General features: G+C 38.7%; 1 protein-coding gene across 1 annotated transcript in view; it reads right to left on the bottom strand.

Annotated features, from left to right (window-relative positions):
* The window catches only part of PREX2 (phosphatidylinositol-3,4,5-trisphosphate dependent Rac exchange factor 2), a 232822-nt gene that overhangs the window by 167985 nt on the left and 47279 nt on the right, over positions 1–17558 (bottom strand). Inside the window, exons 2-5 of the mRNA XM_075213618.1 lie at positions 12308–12379; positions 6494–6616; positions 3989–4093; positions 1815–1916 (exon numbers count right to left, since the gene is read on the bottom strand). Of these exons, the coding sequence (XP_075069719.1) occupies positions 1815–1916; positions 3989–4093; positions 6494–6616; positions 12308–12379 (402 nt within the window). The remainder of the gene's footprint in view (positions 1–1814; positions 1917–3988; positions 4094–6493; positions 6617–12307; positions 12380–17558) is intronic.

Raw genomic sequence — 17558 nt, 5'->3', positions numbered from 1 at the left:
CTATCTATCTATCTAAATCATATCTATCTATCTATTTATCTATATATCTATCTATCGATCTATCTATCTCATATCTATCAATCTATCTATCTATCTCATATACATCTATCTCATATCTATTTATCTAATATCTATCTATCTCATATCTATCTATCTAACTATCTATCCATCTATCTATCTATCTATCTATCTATCTATCTATCTATCTATCTATCTATCTATCTATCTATCCAGGTTTCAGTAATTACAGAAGTAGGTGGGACTGCGTTATAAGGTGGTTCACTGGTATGAACCGCAATGACTATATTCATTACAATTATCTATCTATCTATCTAAATCATATCTATCTATCTATCTATCTAAATCATATCTATCTATCTATCTAAATCATATCTATCTATCTAATTATCTAAATCATATCTATCTATCTCATTTCTATCTGTCTATCTCATATCTATCTAGCTATCCATCTTATATCTATCTATCTATCTATCTCATATCTGTCTATCTATCTATTTATTGAAATCATATCTATCTATCTATCTATCTATCTATCTAAATCATGTCTATCTATCTATCTATCTATATATCTATCTATCTAAATCATATCTATCTAAATCATATCTATCTATCTAAATCATATCTATCTATCTATCTAAATCATATCTATCTATCTATCTATCTATCTATCTATCTCATATTTATCGATCTATCTATCTATCTCATATTTATCTATCTATCTATCTATCTCATATACATCTATCTCATATCTCTTTATCTAATATCTATCTATCTATCTATTATCTATCTCATATCTATCTATCTATCTATCTATCAATCTCATATCTATCTATCTCATATCTATCTATCTATCTATCTCATATCTATTTATCTATCTATCTATCTCTATCTATCTCTTTCTATCTCATATCTATCTCATATCTATCTATCTATCTATCTATCTTATTGAATGCAACCTTAAAAACATGTATTTATTCATACAAAATTTAGTGTCCTCAATATGAGTATTCATGTATATTACATTTGCTTTTATATTTCTATTAGCCAAAACAAAGTAAAGTAATAAAGGTTTATATTTATCAAGGGGTGAAAGCCCTATGGTCGTTTTATTGCCGGCTATCACCTATTTAACAAGTGCTGCCACAATGCTTGTTCTGTTATAACCCTCTCAGAATGACCATAACAGAGGAAAGGTCCTTTATTATTTGATTATACATTTTTTCAATGTTGAAAGGCTTTTACATTTTTTAACAAAATATTTTTTACCTATTTTTTAACATTTTACTTAATATTATTTTTTATTAGTAGAACTGAAAGTCCAAGTTTGACCTTTCAGTTCCACCGCACATGCCTGAACCGGCAAGCCACTTGACGCTTGCGCTTATGCCCTGAGACATAACCATCGAATATCCACGCTCCGCTGCCCTGGTGATATTTTATTCATAAATTGCGGCAATAAGTGATTTTTTTTTATTGTCGCGACAATCATTGGTAAAAAAAAATCATACATAACGCTGGATATTGATGTGTGCCTCAAAATCTTAAAGTATAAAAAATGTACATGAATAATAAGTGGTTTATAGCATGCCTATATTAAAAACACAGAGTATAAGGTGGGCTCAATGTCTACGTGACTGCCCCCAGTGGTCATTGCTGGGTCCTGTCCTTGTGTACCAATTGATGCTCTGCATAATAACAGGATTGTTAAAGGAAGGAAAATGATGGCATGAAAGAAATGGAGTAACATGCTTCAAGCTTCTAATAACATCCCCTAGCAACCAATGCATACTTACTCTCAAAAGAAGTGGGTACTTGCATATTCTCTGTATTGGAGCAACCAGATATCCTTCCAGGGGAACATCTGTGTTCTTCCGTCCACCAAGTAGCATGCAATTCTAAAAGCACAAACAAAACTGGTTTTCAGACAAATCCTGGCCGCGTTGTTCGCTTTTTCCATGCTGTGATATGAAAACGTGGGTGTTTGCCGTGTGTGCTTGCAGGATAATTTCATGTTTATATGTGGTTTTCTGGTCAGACTGCAACAATCTGCTAACAAACATCACAAGGAATGCATTTATCATCTACAAATACACAAAGTAACTCTGTTTGCTTGATAGTGAAGATAAATGACAGTCCTTTAAAAATACATAATTCACAGTTTTGTATCAATGTGATGTTTGCTCCGAGTGACATTTTATTTTAGCAGTAATCTTTCTGGCACTAAATACGTACACACATCGCTACAAAAAGTACAAATTGTGGCAGCTTAGTATGTGATATGCCAAAGTGACAATTTCCACAGTGACATAAAGTTCTGCTCCTGTTTTGCCAAACTTTGCAAATGTACCCAGCCCCTGAGAACTGCTCCACAAAATTCTATCTGTTAATGTGCATGGGGCATTTTCTCACAGCCCTAAATGAAAACATGAAGAATACCAAAACATTATTTATCACTGCCACATATTATTACATCTTTACCATTGGGCCTCATTCATTAAGGAAAATAAAGCAAATAAATGAGTAACTTTAAAACTTGGCAAAACCATGTTCCAATGCCAGGGGTGCAGATGAGTTTATTATTTTGCACATAAATAAAATACTGGCTGTTTTTCATCTAGGATGCAAATACTTGATAGCTTTATTTTTATATTGACATTAAAAGTTGATCTAGGACATGCCCTACCCCAATTATAAATCTGTCCTCATATTTTAAATTTACCTCCCCCTCCAATACAACATGATTTTGCCAAGATTCAAAGTTACTAATTTTTTATTTTTTTTTGCTTTTCTTTCCTTAATGAATCAGGCCCATTATTTGTATCTACACAGCTACTAAGGCTAATTAATGCTTAGAAAGACAAGGGAGCCCCTGGAGCCACGTTTATCGCTCTGTATGCTTTCATGTACCATGCCTGTTGTATGGTCTATGCAATCTTGGCCAAGCCATGTTGTTTCCATTGTCATCAAATTTCAATCTAAAATATATCTAATTCAGATAGCACTGCCTGGCTTTACATATTCAACTAGCAATCCGCCAATAGTTGTCATCATTCTTAGGACAAGTAGCAAAGGGGCCATAAAAAATGTATGTCAGTGACCAACAACTATGGATAATGCCCTTTGATTCTACATTAAAGGCAACTTAGTGACCAGGCGCCTTGGTTGTGCCTCACTCGTTGAGTAGATTGAGATGATTGGCTAGTTGCTACTCTGGTCAAACCACAAAAGCATAGTTGCTATGAGGTTTGCAGCTGGGTGGTGGGAGCACACTCCCTGTCAATGTCCCATATGCAGAGGCAGAACTAGCAAGCTGGGGGCTCCAGTGCAGGAAGGCGGGGAGGAGAGAACAGGGGGCCCCCAACCCTCTGCATCTCCCATGCAGCGGGCCCCATTATCTCCATGGACCCCAGAGCACGGCACCTGCCGTACCAATGATAGTTCTGCCACTGGCCATATGTATATGTGTTGTTCTCAGCCTTGGGCTGTACATATGAGACCTCACAATATTATGCACTGGGGCCCATGAATGTCAAGTTACACTACTGTCTAATCATAGAATAACTTCTTTAATTTCCTGGGCATTATGTCCACCGTGGAAATATGTACAGGTATTTTTCTTATTGTTCTATATAAAGCATGATAAAGAAAATGACACGGTTGAGTATGGGCAACAACCTAAACTAGCTCCAGTTAGGTAAAGGTTGATGTCAGGAGGAATGTTTAGTGCTGCAGACAATATGAACTCCTAAACTTTTAAAATATAATATTAATTATAATAAATATATTATATAATTTATAAAATATATTGCCTTTAAAACAAAACAAATAAATAATAATAAGAAAAAACAGCACCACATTATCCAAGTGGATATACTGCATATAATCTCTGCACAATAAAATGTAATTTCCTAGCTATAAGGCCAATCCATAATTCAAGAAACTAAATACAAGGATCATAACTTCTTACCAGTAGAAATGTTCTCACGGTTCTGATCTTGTTAAGTTCAAGCAAAAGTTTCTGAGCTTTTTCATGGTTGCTGCAATATTCATCATAAATGGCAAAGCGGTCCTTCTACAATTGTAAAGACATAATTCACTGGTTATAAAATGGTAGCAATAGGTACAATAATGCTGGGGGCACGGCACAATGTTCCATTAATAATGCTTTCCACGCCAGAAAAGCAAAAAGAGCCATTTATGAACTGGAAAAAGTGGAATGTCCATAAAATTTGTCCTCTTTATCTCTTTTAAAGAATGAAATCTCGTATTTTCACGTCAATGCAAAATTAGGCACACTTGTGCGCAGTGACGGATCATGGGGGGGGGGCAATCGGGGGAATTCGCCCTCCCTAGCAGCAGAAAGTCTACCCTTAAAATAGGTCCCAGCCGCCGATCAAAACGGGAGGGGCGGTGCCAATCGCGAGCGGAAGGCGGGGCTAAACGTGGGCCAGCCAATCAGAGTAAAGGAGGGGCGTGATTAGACAAAATCGGCCCCCCTAAACATAAAGTCTTGGTCCGTCCCTGCTTGTGCGTCTAAAATCTCCAACCTCTAAAATGCCCAACCTCTCCCATCAGCCGGTGGAAACCTTTTCACTTCTTCGTATGCTGCCATGTTGGCCTGCTAATCCTAAATCCTACATATCAAACATATTGACTACCAAATTACAGTAGAACCACCTGCAGCTACTGCCACGTTATCCATTGTGACTTTCTGTCATACAAACATGGCTCAAACAAGGAATCCACCATCAGACCTGTGTAGTGTTGGTGACTGACTCTAGCTGGCATTGAGTTGTGTAGAAGACAGTATGCGAAGTGGGCTGGTATATGGAGGTATGTTATACTGCCACTTCTCCTACTGCTTTCATTGTAAAACTATCAAATTCCATTCACTTACATTTTCCATACCACACTTCTAAATTTCCACTTTGTATATAAATCACTTGAATCTACTGTTTTAGGTAGAGATCTTGGGCCTTATTCATTAAGGATCTTAACTTGAGAAACTTCTTATTTCAGTCTCCTGGACAAAACCATGTTACAATGCAAGGGGTGCAAATTAGTATTATGTTTTGCACATAAGTTAAATACTGACTGTTTTTTCATGTAGCACACAAATATCAACTTTAAATTTCAGTGTACAAATAAGCTATCAAGTATTTGTGTGCTACATGAAAAAACAGTCAGTATTTAACTTATGTGCAAAACAGAATACTAATTTGCACCCCTTGCATTGTAACATGGTTTTGTCCAGGAGACTGAAATAAGAAGTTTCTCAAGTTAAGATCCTTAATGAATCAGGCCCCTTATTCTTTACAAATGCTACTAGTTCTTAGTGAATTGATAGGCTAGGTTCTCATTAATAGTGCTGCAGCCCAGAAAATAGCTGTCTCCACTGTCCTTAGGCAAAGAGCAAACTTTTACTTTACTTGTCATTTGCTGCAGTAGCGTTAGCACCTTAAAGAGACTTTTTATTAAATAATTATTTATTTTAAATGATAATGTGTTTGAAGTACAGTTATTATTGCTGAATATAACAAAATTACTTCCGTGACTGAGCGATGCTTTGTTCAAAAGCAATAATTTGGTAAAGTCAAGTGGAATATTTAATATATCTTTTCACCACTGCGGTTAGCGTTCCATTGTAGTCTACATCTGAAATTTCCGTGTAGCGTAGTTTTCAATTGGATTCTCTATGCAAAATGCCTCATGTTCAATTTTTTTATTGCACATTAATATGATTTCAACTAAAGCTGCTGTTTTACCATAATTCACATAAAATATTCTAATTTAAATAGGGGGCTTATGTTAAGTTAAGGCAAATTGCATTTCTGGTGTATAATACACTTCTTTACTTATGGGCAAGCGCACAAAGCAGTAGTAATAAAATAGCGGTGAGTGCGCATGATCGGATATAAAAACGCATATTAAAACACAATTCGTGTTCAACTTAACATGAGCCTCATATTGTGTGACAAACATTATATGAGTCAAGTCAGACATTGTACAATGAACAAATGAATTTGAAATGTAAGCTCCAATAGGGCAGAGACCAATGTGAAAGATTACATCATACTTGCCAACTCTCCCGGAATATCTGGGAGACTCCCGAAATCTGGGTCAGTCTCCCGGACTCCCGAGAGAGCAGGCAATTCTCCCGATTCCCGGCCGGCTCTGAAAAGTAAATGGAGGGGGTGGGGCTTATTGGTGTCATGTACGCGTCATTGTGGCCCCGCCCCTAGTTTTATTGGTGGTGACAGCTTTGGGGGCAGGGCTAATGACTCGATTCTTCTAGCTCCACCCCCACACACCCCCTGGACCTCCCGGGACACAAGCTGCCAATGTTGGCAACTATGGATTACATATTCGTTGCTGAGTAATACGATTGGCACTATACAAATAAATAATAATAATAATAATAATAATAATAATAATAATAATAACATGGTGTAAAATAAAAGTTCAAACTTACAAATCGGAGAAAGCAGAGCCCCATTTCTTGGTGTGCATTGGGTTCCGGATACAGGGATTTCTCAATCAAGGATAAAAAGTCTCTGTGTGCCACAAGAATGTCCTCAATGTTGGAGAATAACATCTAGACAGATGACAAGGTTGCACAGTTAGGTAAATTAACTGAAAATAAAATGTGTCAAGTGCTGAGCAGGCGTGAAGAATTCAGAATATCATACTTTTTTTTTTCAAAGAAACTTTTATCATACTTAGAAAATATCATTGGCCATACACTGTGCAACAACCCAGGTGACATCAGGCCACAGCATCAGCTTAATTTCAATATGTGTATGGCTTGAAAATGGTGGCGATCCTGTGGTTCTTAAATGCAGGATTGCATCAAATTTGGCAACCTACATATGTGGCCAAATTAAATATGTCACAGCAAATTAAATATGTCATATCATGACATAGCAGGACATTAGGTTAACTATGTCATGTCATCTTATATGCAATGACATGACATATTAATCTAGTGGTTTAAAACCTTTAATTTGGAAAAGCAGATGCATTAAAAGCAACATTCATAAATGCTGCATTTTAACCATAAGGCAGCAAAAACATATTGCAATGATTTAAAAATAAAGGGCCTGATTCATTAAGGATCTTAACTTGAGAAACTTCTTATTTCAGTCTCCTGGACAAAACCATGTTACAATGCAAGGGGTGCAAATTAGTATTCTGCTTTGCACATAAGTTAAATACTGACTGTTTTTTCATGTAGCACACAAACACTTGATAGCTTATTTGTACACTGAAATTTAAAGTTGATAATTGTGTGCTACATGAAAATACAGTAAGTATTTAACTTATGTGCAAAACAGAATACTAATTTGCACCCCTTGCATTGTAACATGGTTTTGTCCAGGAGACTGAAATAAGAAGTTTCTTAAGTTAAGATCCTTAATGAATCAGGGCCTTTTTCTTACTTAATGGGCACGGCTCTAACCCTCATTGGATACTTTTGTAGCCTTCCCAATCTCCTTTGTGGGAAAAACTTTTGCATAAATGTGGCAATGAGCACAGTGTGTTTCTGTTTAACAAGGGCTGGTCCGATATGAAAGTAAAGGCAGATCACACTTCTCTAAAACATATCAAAATATTGAATCCATTTTTCATAGATTTGTTTTATCTTTTATTGCTAATGTATTGCTGTGATATAAAATCTCTTGTGGCTTCTTAAATTGTTTTCCAGTTTACAGCAGGCACACAGTACTGCATACACTGTTGTACATTTGCATTCATTGTATGAGAATGTGACTGAAAAATCACCTCGATATCCACATTTCTCTCCCCAGAGAATTGACTATGGCTTGAAAATGTAATATGTCTGTGCCGGATATAGAGCATTGTAGAGGCAGCATCACAATCAGATAAAAAGATTAAAGCTCGGGGAGCTAAAATGTATTCTGTACTAAGTTGAAAAATGTTTGCACAATGCATTATGTGCTGAGGGCAGGGAGCATTGCAATGAATACCAAGTGGAAAACTATTTCTTCACAAACAAACATCCCTGACTTCTGTTTGGTTTAAAAACTGCAATAGCTGTTTCCTTGACCAACGTTTCAGTTCACATACAGCTAGTATTGTAAACAGCAACATTGTAAACCATGGGCAAGCAAAGGCTGACATCCTCTTATGGGAATTGTAGTTCTAAAATAGTTGGAAAACCACAGTTTGTGCAAGCCTGGTTTAGACAGATTAAGCGTCAGAGCTTTATGAAACACCAGTGCCACTCAAAAGATGGCAGGAGTGGGCATGCCTGGCTGGGGAAGTGGATGTGTCAATTAGCATACCCACAACTGTCACAATTTAGACGGTACATTCCCGATTTGAGGTGAGCAGGCAATTCCTGGATTTCTGGGAAGCACCTGTTACCTGCATTCATATTGTATACGGGGACAAATATCTGACACACAAATCCATCAATTTGAGCCATTTCACAGTATGATAATATTATGTTCATGTTTACAATTCCAATAACCTGGGCAATCAGGTGTCACCTAGGACTAAAGCTGGGTACACACTGCAGTGTATCAGCTGATAATCGGGCCTATCAAATGATAATTAACCGTTCGGCCCGATATCGCATTAGTGGGTACGCTGGAACAATGAATGACTATCGTTCCAAAGCACATCTTATCATTTCATTTGAGTTTTAAACTGGACTAAGAACATTGTTCAGTGATGGAATGATGGTGTTGACTCCCTCTGTTTCTGCTGTCTGTTTGCCCTCCCCTTAGGATGTAAGCTCTTATGAGCAGGGCCCTCCTTCCTCCTGTCTTTACACCATTTCTTCTACTCCATCTTCTCAGTAATTGCTGTGTTTGGAGCTTCTGGAGTCTTGGTTTACTTGACTTTTGTTCTGTACTGTTTTACCCTGTAATGTCTACTGTTTGTACTGCGTACGGCACTGCGGAAACCTTGTGGCGTCTTACAAATAAACGATAATAATAATAATAAATGCTGTTCCAATTCTGCAGTGTGTATGCACTTATGACCGGCAGTGTCCATAGATCTCTATGGAGTGTGCAGAGTCACAATCTTTTATGACAGATGAAGAGCACAGATCTGAAGGTGAATCATGTAAAAAGTGTTTAGTGAGTACACATGAATCCGCATGCTGACTGGGACTTTTTTTTTACTGTTGGTAAAATCGTTAAAGATATCGCATCAGCAGAAATTTTGTTTAGTGTGTACCCAGCCTAACAAGGAAGCAAATTTAGCCCTGTAAGTGCTTACTCATGCTGGGAGGCAGAAATTATAATTAGAGAGCAAACTAGGCCTTGCCTTTGATCCCTTGTTTGAAGATTATTCACACCTGATAGTGTGCTGACTCCTAAAGACTCCCCAGACTGTTGTGTTTGGGTTGTCTTTGTGTCTGTTCTGCAGAGCACTCTGGGTACAAGTGGCTTATTGACATACCGAGAGCTAGTACAGACATTGCTTGCCTGCTCCAGCTGGAGACTGATAAACTAAAGCTGGGTACACACTACAGAAAATTACTGCACATGCGATTTCTGTAACAATATTACTAACGACTGAAATTCCCGATGAACATGTAGATTTATGTGTACACACCTACACGATTTACCTTCAGATCTGTGATCTTCATCCCTCATAACCACCTGCTGAAAAGATCATGACTCTGCACAATGTATAGAGATCTGCCTACACTGCTGGTCGTGAGTGCGTACACACTTACACATTTACCCGCCATAATTCCCTTGTTGATCCTGATTTTTAGGAAGTTTATAAAACCACTTCAAATGATACGGTGTGCTTTGGTACGATAAAACATGACTGTGGGAGTGTACACACCAATGCAATGTCTTACCAAAAGCTCGTTTATCTTGGGAATTACAAAATAATTTGAAGAAAAATCTGTAGTGTGTACCCAGCTTAAGATAAGGTCCACAGTGCAGAACAGATTTTAAATAACTGGATTTCTTCAGAAAGAGGCAGCGTCATCCTCCAACCCGGACAAAGTACATTCCCCTGTGGAGGGTAGACAGGGCAGACCAGAAGCTGACCAAGGAATCTAACTCATCCAGAATCAGAGGCTGCAGCATATCTCCATACTATCCCTATTTAAGCTGAACAGCCCCAATTTGAGGGCTCTGTCCTACTGTGCCACCCAGGAACATGTTAGTCCCGTGGGTGGCAGCACGGTGGCGTAGTGGTAGCACTTCTGCCTCACAGCACTGGGATCATGAGTTCAATTCCCGACCATCTGTGTGGAGTTTGTATGTTCTCCCTGTGTTTGCGTGGGTTTCCTCCAGGTGCTCCGGTTTCCTCCCACACTCCAAAAACATACTGGTAGGTTAATTGGCCGCTATCATAATTGACCCTAGTCTGTCTGTCTCCCTCTCTGTCTGTCTGTCTGTGTGTGTCTATATTAGGGAATTTAGACTGTAAGCTCCAATGGGGCAGGGACTGATGTGAATGAGTTCTCTGTACAGCGCTGCGGAATTAGTGGCGCTATATAAATAAATGGTGATGATGATGATGTGGGTGGGAATGTTGGGGGAACAAATGTATGTAATGGGCAGCCTAGCGCTTTACAGACTGGAATTTACAGTGCTAAGCAGCCCTCTGGGGGAGTGACCCTGCCCCTTTGTTATGTAGACACGCCCCCTGTCCTGCTGTCAGTGCTGTTAGGTATGGTGCAGCCCCACACTGGACATGTGAGTGTACCATACGGTTCTGATATATTGTTTAAACTGAGTTGCCAGAATGTATGGAAATTTTTGCACTGTGTCATTTGAAGCAGTGATGGGCAACAGTCGTCACGTGGCCCTCGATCTGGCTAGTCCGGATCATATTCTCTGCCTTGTTATAAAGCAGAGAAATAAGGCAGAACCATGCTGCCGACACCCGCGTCACATGAGGAGCGCAGGGAGGCCACATGGCACACCCGGTGGAGAGCACGTGCACTGTGCTCTCTCGCTCCTTCCTCTGTGCTACGCTTTGGAAGGCTGTAGGGCTGCACATGCCGCTCTCAGGGTTAGAACAACTGCCCATTACTGATTTAATGGAACTTCCCCTCACTACATTTTCTTGGCAATGTTACTGAGTTTTTAAACAAACAAAGCAGGAATATATATTATATATATTATATTGTGTTTATTTTCACATATATTTATCATCAGCAGCAGCAGCTATTTATATAGCACCACTAATTCCACAGTGCTGAACAGAGACCCAGCCCCATTGGAGCTTGAAGTCTAAAAACTAGTATGTTTTCAGAGTGTGGGAGGAAACTGGAGCACCCAGAGGAAGCACACGCAAGCAAGGGGAGAACATACAAACTCCATATAGCTAAGACCAAGGTTGGGAAGTCAGAAGTGCTAACCACTAAGCCACCATGCTACCCGCATTTAGTACATTTAGTAAAGCCTTGAGTATAATCTTCCATCCGCACAACTAACCGTATGGCTAGCATAAACACAGGGGCATACATTACACACCACAATGAGTAGGTTATCCTTTTATACCAAGGAGATATTATTTCTCTTATCTTGGTATTCATAAAAATGGGTTCAGATGCCAATGTGTGCAAGGAAATTGCATGTTTTACACACTAGATTTACATAGCAGCAAATGTGCACGGTGGCTAAGTGGTTAGCACTTCTGCTTCACAGCGCTGGGGTCATGAGTTCAAATCCCGACCATGGCCTTATCTGTGTGGAGTTTGTATGTTCTCCCCGTGTTTGCGTGGGTTTCCTCCGGGTGCTCCGTTTTCCTCCCATACTCCAAAACATACTAGTCGGTTAATTGGCTGCTATCAAAATGGACCCTAGTCTCTCTCTCTCTGTCTGTATGTATGTGTGTATGTTAGGGACTTTAGACTGTAAGCTCCAATGGGACAGGGACTGATGTGAATGAGTTCTCTGTACAGCGCTGCGGAATCGGTGGCGCTATATAAATAAATGGTGATGATGATGATGATGATGATGATGAAATGTGGGTTCACCTACCCAGGCAAAATAAAATGTTGCTTTCCTGATCAGCTGAAGGTTCTCTGGTGATCTTAAACTAGTTTCTCTATTACGTTTCAATTTCCTTTTAAATCACGGCCTTGTGATTATTAGTGATATTTGAAGAAAGGACTGAGACGTATCTTATGCTGACGTATCTTATGCTGAGATCTTTAAGCTAGCTAACCATGTCAGAACCTTGTTATGTTTTGCCCAAATAACATTATTTGTGGAAGTCAAACAACAGTCACACAGACTGAAAATAGAACACAACCATCAACAAATTCACAACTAACCTTTACGGTTTCCTCTGTGACATTTTTATCAGATTTTGAAGCAGCATACTGCATCATTCGGTGAAAAAACGCCTAGGAAAAATAAGAGATGTGTTAGAATGTATTTATAAAGCATTGTTGCCAAGAAGGAAAAAAATCAGCCACCATCCAATAACATCGACTTTTTACCAAATATCCTTTCTGTTGATACAAAACACAAAACTAATTTCTAAAACAATTGTGGCAGTGGACAGTGCCCTATTTAGAGTAGATTAAATTACTCAGAGTGTACCCTATAAATCAACCACATTTATATTGTTTAGATCTACTTGGCGTTTATTGCTGTTCAATAGATATTTATTCTACTTGCATTCAAATATTCTATTTGTCATTTGAAATTGTCACAGACTTTATGTGCTGACTGGTATTTGTAGCCCAATACACTGTCCTTTAGCATTAGTACCAATACATACAAATACGGACTTACATTTTCAGCAGCCCTTGGCCCCATTGACTGTGACACCTTACACACTCATTGTCGTATTGATGCCATGTAAATGCAGAGCCGTAACAAGACATGTGTGGGCGGTGCCGTCGCCCAGGGCGCAAGCCCAAGGGGGTGCAGCAGCCGCCCGCTACCTGCCTCTATAACTTCAGCTCTTTACATTCGCAGGGGAACGCATGTGCGTTCCACTGACAGGAAGTTCATAATCCCAGTAAGTGCAAGAAAAAACACACAAACAAATTAAATAAATTGAGAGGGAAAATAAACTAAAAGTTCAGGTAGTGGCAGCAATAACTAATATCAGGGATGGATAAGATAAGTTTACATATTATCTGAGATTTCCGCAGGGAAGAGATGTAAATCAGTGATACTGACAGCAGATAATAGCTGGAAGTGAATGAGGCAGTGGTCGTCTGTGGGACCCCTTGTACCTCACCTTACAGAGGAGCTTCTTCTTCTCATGCTTTTGTGCTCATGTTTGGGGACCGCAGACATGTAACAGAATTCTTTCAGTAAAGTGCTAGCCACACCCCCACATTAGGTTAGCCACACCCACTTGGCAAATGTTACTCCCACTTGGATGGGGGCACCAGTACCCTGTCTCGCCAAGGGCATTAAAATGTCTAGTTACGGCACTGTGTAAATGGACCTAATTTAGAGCTAATTCGGCTGATGTAAAATGATAATAGTCTACAAATGATAACATTTAACATTTTACTTTGTTTTTAACTAATGGAACAAATCAAGACTTTCAGTTCCACTGCTCATGTGTGAAGTGACAAACCAGGTCACACATGTGGACACGCGCCAAAGAATGGCTGGCGAATAGGTTAGAGTACTCTTACCGCTTCCAGACAGTATTGCCAGGCACTCCAGCAATATTTTCTTGGTAAACTGTGGCAATAGGAGGTTTTCTACCTATCTTTTCTATATAAACCTGCCCTACTGCCACTTAATAGTAAATGGACCCGTAAGAATTACAATTACAAACATGTTTATAGAGCCGAAAGACAGAAGCTTTTAAAGATCTCAGGCAGGTGACATATTTAAGTGATACAAGTAGGATGTTCTAAAGATTCTTAAATTGGCAGGAGTAGGTAGAGCATCCATAGTCCTTATTAAATGTATGAACCATTAGCCGGGATCTGGAGATAGACCCCTAATCCTCATAATATATCATTTGTAGTTACACTGCAAAATAAAACAGATAAAGTTGTAAAGGGTATAAAGCTTGCTAATTTGAGGGGCTGTACCATAAACTACATCCCCATAATATACTATTGTCATTAACATGTACCATGCACTCTAACCATCGAATTTAGGCAGGAGTTAAATCTAGAGCTACCCCAGTTGGCACCTTGAGCCACCTTGAAAAACACAGTTGGTATTGGTCGAAATGCGTTGAGGGGAAGAGAGCTGAGTGTTTTATATGACAGACTGCTCTACTGGCTTTTGAAAAACATCTAAGATTAGGATAATCTTCTAGTATCTCCATCACCCCTGGGGAAATCTAAAGATCTGTGACACACTGTGTTTGTTTACTCACCTTTCCGGAAATAACAGGTATTTCACCCTTAAGGAAGGATCTTTGAACAAGAAAGCTGTAACGTTTGAGGAGGAGGAGCATTACATAGAAGCTAAATTAAAAGAAAAGCTCTAGTAAATTCTCCAACACTAGGGGGCAGCACATTTGGAAAGTGGGTTTTCTTCAAACATCATTATAAAGACCATTAGCCTAAAGGCCAAAGAAAACTTCTAGTAAGTTTTCCATCACTGGGGAAAACAACACAACTGGAATGTTGGTTCTCACTGAGCACGAAAAAAAGCATAAAAAAGTCACTAAGTTAAATTTCGAGGATTTGGACATTGTTTTTTAATTAATTTGTTTTGTTTTAAAAAGTGTTTTACTATTATTGTTTGTTTCTTTCTATACCACCTTTGGGATATCTCTTGGAGCAATAGAAGATAAAGATCTTCAACAGCACCAAGCAAATGTATGTATATTTAGCACATTTACATAATTGTATGCTTATGTGTATTATGCATTCTATTACACATATAGACAGCGCCTACATTTTTCTTTATTGCTAGGATTTCTATATGCAAATCAAATTAAAGGTTAGAATTAAGTCATTTACCCAAGTATTTATATTTTAATACTGATGTCAGATAAGATCTGGAGTCCTAATCAGTAGATAAGATGTAATGCACTTTGCAAGTTTAATCTTTGAACCAAATAACATGGATACTTTTTTATCAGTGTTTGTTTAGAGTTTTTCAGTTTAGCATAAGGTCAGAGAATACTTCAGCTGTGTGTTTACAAGATAGTATCTGACACATATGGTTAGAAGCTGATTAATGGAGACCTTTGGTAGAACAATATAAATAAGGAAAACAGCATTGGCTGCAGAACAGAGGCTCAAGGAACCCCACATGTAACATTTAGGTTAGAGATTGACACAAAATGGAATCTTCTTGACAAATAAAGCTGAGTACATATCTGTGCAATTATCGTGCAGATCACACATTTGGTCCAATATTGCAAGAGTGTGCACGCTCCCAGGATCAGCTTTTATCATTTCAAAACATATCGCATCGTTTGATCTGATTTTAGAAACTTCCTAAAAATCATGATCAACAATGGAACGATGTCGGGCAAATTTGGAAGTGTGTACACATTCACCAACCTCTATCCAACACTTCTGCCGACAGTTGTTCTGTATATCCGTAGAGTGTGTACAGAGTCACAATCTTTTCAGTAGATGGTTATGGCAGATGTAGATCTCAGATATGACAGTAAAACGTCTAGGTGTGTACACATCATCATCATCATCACCATTTATTTATATAGCGCCACTAATTCCGCAGCGCTGTACAGAGAACTCACCCACATCAGTCCCTACCCCATTGAGGCTTACAGTCTAAATTCCCTAACACACACACACACACACAGACACACAAAGACAGACAGACTAGGGTCAATTTTGTTAGCAGCCAATTAACCTACCAGTATATTTTGGGAGTGTGGGAGGAAACCGGAGCACCCGGAGGAAACCCACGCAAACACAGGGAGAACATACAAACTCCACACAGATAAGGCCATGAATCAGCATGCTCACCGAGACGTTCAGCTGTTTGTAACATCATTACAGAAATCGCAGTCTGAAGTAAGATTGCAGAGGTGTGTACCCAGCTTATAACTGAAACCACTTCAGTGCATATCGTCCTATACCTGAGCACTAAAGTTTGCTTAACAGTATAAATTCAGTGTCAAAGCCTTTGCAAAATCTCAAAATAATGCATCAGTCAATTCTTTGTGTTACATTCTACACTGAAATTCACTGCAGATTTTTAATAGGGTTATTACCACGGAATTGTTTGGTTGAAAGGCAGAGTGAAATGGACTAAGGAAATGTCTGAAAAGCTGCTGATTTCGGAATGAACACATTTCCATAACTTTGGGCAATATAGGCAGTAAATAGATAGGTCTATAGGTTAAAATTATGCTTTTGTCACAACTTTTGTGGATTGGCATGATTATAGCAATTTTCCATGTCTTGGGAATTTGACCAGATGACAATATAGAGTTCAGTAGGTTTATTAATGACCTCTTTGATGTCAACTGGTCAGGCCCACAGTGGTTGTTCAGTAGCAGCGGTATAAGCTCACGCTCAACCTTCTCCTCACATACTTCAGTAAACGTTAATGTGTGACTAGAGTGCTCAAACAAAGCATCTGAATTATGTTAAAAGTTATGCCTCGCCAGTAAGGAAATTGAACGCACTGACAATAGCGGTGTTGACAGGCAGCATAGTGTCAATCTTTTGATACTACTGGGCTCCTGATAGCAAGAGGGCTCCAATAAATTATTATTGACCTTACACAAATTGCAAGATTTGAAGTGTTTTGAGGTAAACAGAACCAGACTTTTGTTGCTTGCGGCTGCCTAATGCATGTATTACAGATGCGCCTGTAATCATGGAGATCTTTAATGGAGACACTAAGCTTCCATCTCTACCAAAAGGCAACTCTGAAGTTGTATAAATAATAAAAATTGGAAGTAATTGAGAAAAGGTGAGCTCCACACATTCTGACTCTGCGGAATGGAGCATGGGTATTGCAGAATTTTAGGAAATGTGATCAAAAATATTGAAATGCAGAATCAGTATCAAATTCAGTATCAAATTGATTCTAATCCAAGGACTGTTAGTTGGGTCATGTCCAAGGCTAAAATTTTTGAATGTTCTTATGTAGAGGACTTTAGGATTTGCTTTTAGACATTTGATTTTACTTACGCAAAACATTATTGGGTGATCATTAAGAATGGCTATGATAGGGTAACAGGATTCAGTCTACATGTGAGTGATTGGAGTTATTAAAGTTGGTTCTCATTGGTTGGGAAATTAGTTGATTTAGATTTAGAGATTTGAATTGGACATAGGATTTGCTGTTTTTGGGTTCAATTCAATTCAGATTAAAGTCCCCAAGAACCAACAGCTCACTTTTTGTATAAGGAGACACAATGCTACCCAAAAAGTGTATCACTTCAGTTAGGGTCCGATGTTTTCAGGGGGTTTATAGATGTCAGCGATAAAAAGAAAATTCTTTAACAATGCAATTTAACAACAATATATTGTCGGGGCAGCTGAACGATACTGGCCTGGTAAGGGTCTCTGCATACGTACTGGCTTTTGCCAAGACTCCATGCGCAGCCTGGTAGGGTTAAACAAGAAGATGCCACATTGGGACCTGAGTCTCTTCTCGGCG

This window comes from Mixophyes fleayi, chromosome 5, assembly GCF_038048845.1.
Source record: "Mixophyes fleayi isolate aMixFle1 chromosome 5, aMixFle1.hap1, whole genome shotgun sequence".
Lineage (NCBI taxonomy): Eukaryota > Metazoa > Chordata > Amphibia > Anura > Limnodynastidae > Mixophyes > Mixophyes fleayi.
The sequence above is the reverse complement of the archived record's forward strand: the minus strand, read 5'-3'. Positions and strand labels throughout refer to the sequence as shown.